This window comes from Crassostrea angulata, chromosome 3, assembly GCF_025612915.1.
Source record: "Crassostrea angulata isolate pt1a10 chromosome 3, ASM2561291v2, whole genome shotgun sequence".
Lineage (NCBI taxonomy): Eukaryota > Metazoa > Mollusca > Bivalvia > Ostreida > Ostreidae > Magallana > Magallana angulata.
This window is the reverse complement of record NC_069113.1, coordinates 22,912,044-22,914,410: the sequence shown is the minus strand read 5'-3', so window position 1 is coordinate 22,914,410 and position 2,367 is coordinate 22,912,044. Positions and strand designations below refer to the sequence as shown.

The following is a 2,367-nucleotide window of genomic DNA, read 5'->3' as shown; positions in this document are numbered from 1 at the left end:
TTTCGGTTGTCGTAATTCATGCCATAAATTTTTTTTTATAAAAATGTTATGAGAATGATTTGATAGAGGCCTATATATTTTATGTCAAATATCTAAAGTTTATTATCATTAATAATGTTAAGAAATAAATGTATCATATAAAATGATAGAAAGTCGACTGACAATACACATTTTACGACATTACTTGTGTCTTTTAAACGCTTGATGCAAAAGAGAAATTCTCTACAAATAATAAGCGTACATTTGATAGAGATCTCGCACATGTCACCGGCTCTACAAAAAATAGAAAGATGGCAGAAGCAATGAGAGCTAATGTTGCTGCTTTATTGAAAGGAATAGACAGGTACTGTAATTAAGACGACTTACTGAATTGTAACTTAGATGTTAGTTCAGAGGAAAGTAAAGAAAGTTTCCTTGTGTGTAGTCATAACACCCAACAACAGTACAATTACACACAGTATGTTTGACAATAATCTGTCAAAATACAATAAGGTTAACATTAAATGAGTACAGCTAGTGTCAGCTACAGTACAGAAAATGCTTGGAGTGTTTTCAGAAATGTTTCTTGCCACAATCTCCTTTATAGCGAGCGCAGCTCGCCGGCGCGCAGCGCCGGCGCGAAGCGAGCTCTACCGGCAAGGCGTGTGTGAATAGAAAATTCGGACTAGTTGCACATTCATTCAACGGATTTTTTTGGCGTCAGTAAATCGGACCAGTAATGCATCGTTTTAATCGTCCCAGTAGTTCCCTGTAATCATGGCAATTTTTATCACTTCACACTCTCACGAGAATCAGCAAGACAAATTTAGACAGTTAAAACAATAACGATTTAAGCGACATACAGTCAATGTTACCTCTAAAGTTCACCTCAGTATACTTTCAATCAAAAATAATCGTGTGACGTCACAAACGTTTACACATTGATCCGATATATTTATTCGGAGTCAGTAAATTTTGACCCACAATTCATAGAACCATTGGTTTCCAACCTCACGTTCCAACATCACGTTCTCACGAGAATCAAAGTAAAACCTTTGAAAAGCTTATAAGATGTGTAATTTTAAGAACATCATGCTTTTTAAGTAAATAAAACAGTATACTTTGCATACTTTTATTTCTCAGGGGAGTTTTAAAGAGTAAGACGACACTTAACCAACGTCAGCTTTGACGTCACAATAAGCACTGATAAGGGGAAATTACTCTAATTGAAGTTATTGTAAATCTGCTGAAATGACCAAAATCCTCTCAAAATCTTGCAAAGGCTAAGATAAAGAACAGCTGACGAATAAGGACATTTCTTCAGATACAGGAAACAGTTGTAAATTGCACTAATTTGGATGAATGCTCACAAATATTTTATTCACTATAATTACTGTAATTTCCTGAAACGTAACATTATACGTAGCAGCGCCTTTTTAAACGGGGTGGGTGGGTGGATGGCAGCCTCATCCAAAAAATCTTTGCAAGCAAAAAGAAAAATAAATCATGAAAATTCTAATCCTTCAGCTCTTTAGCAGTACAATGGTTTCTTTATTTTCACTTCCATTTATTACATGCGGGGGGGGGGGGGGGGACAACACTATGTTCTTTTAACATGATAAGCAAATATTTTTAAGCGTAAATTAAAAATAAAATTAAACATTAATTATTTTTTTTAAGTGGAGGGGCAAATCCATGGTAAGTCGATTTTCTATGTATAAATTGACAAAAATGAAAAAAATTTTAGCATGGGGGGAGCTCTATGATGAGTCAAGTTTTATATGTAAGTTTAAGAAAAAATGTCTACTGCAAAAAAAAAAGGGGGAAATCAATCAATCAATCATAATCACAATCACTTTAAAAGAGGAGATGCAGTGCAATGAATATTTATATATTAAAATCTTTATTATTTAACAACATTGTATCTGAGATTAAACTATTGTTCTACATATAAATAAATAAATTATAACAAATCTTATAAACTATGAATAATGAAAATTTACTGAAAAATAGGTATGTTTTATTTTTTGGCATTCAAATTTCACGTTGTTAATTTTATTTTATTAAATTTATTATAATTCATTGTTTGATCACATGCTGTGCTCGCCCCAACGGTCGCACCGTAAAACATATTATTTAAAGTTTAATGTAAAGTTTAATGCAGGCAGGTGACGTGATATTAAAGATGTTAAAGAGTGTAAAGTCTTTCCCAAGATATAATTTTTAATAAAAATACACATACCTGTGAAAGAAATGCAATTGAAATTGATGAAAGGGAAAATATCCAAAATAATCTTATTCACGCATTATATTTTTCACTCGAAAAAAGTCACAGGGGGCGAAAACTGATTTATTGCAGAGATTTATAACGGGGAATGTTGACATCTT

General features: G+C 32.7%; 1 protein-coding gene across 1 annotated transcript in view; it reads left to right on the top strand.

The window, feature by feature from the left end:
* The first annotated feature begins 190 nt into the window (after positions 1–190).
* Positions 191–2,367, top strand: part of LOC128177340 (eukaryotic translation initiation factor 3 subunit K-like) — a 33,486-nt gene continuing 31,309 nt past the window's right edge. The window contains exon 1 of the mRNA XM_052844027.1: positions 191–343. Coding sequence (XP_052699987.1) covers positions 291–343 — 53 coding nt within the window. The 5' untranslated portion in view covers positions 191–290. The remainder of the gene's footprint in view (positions 344–2,367) is intronic.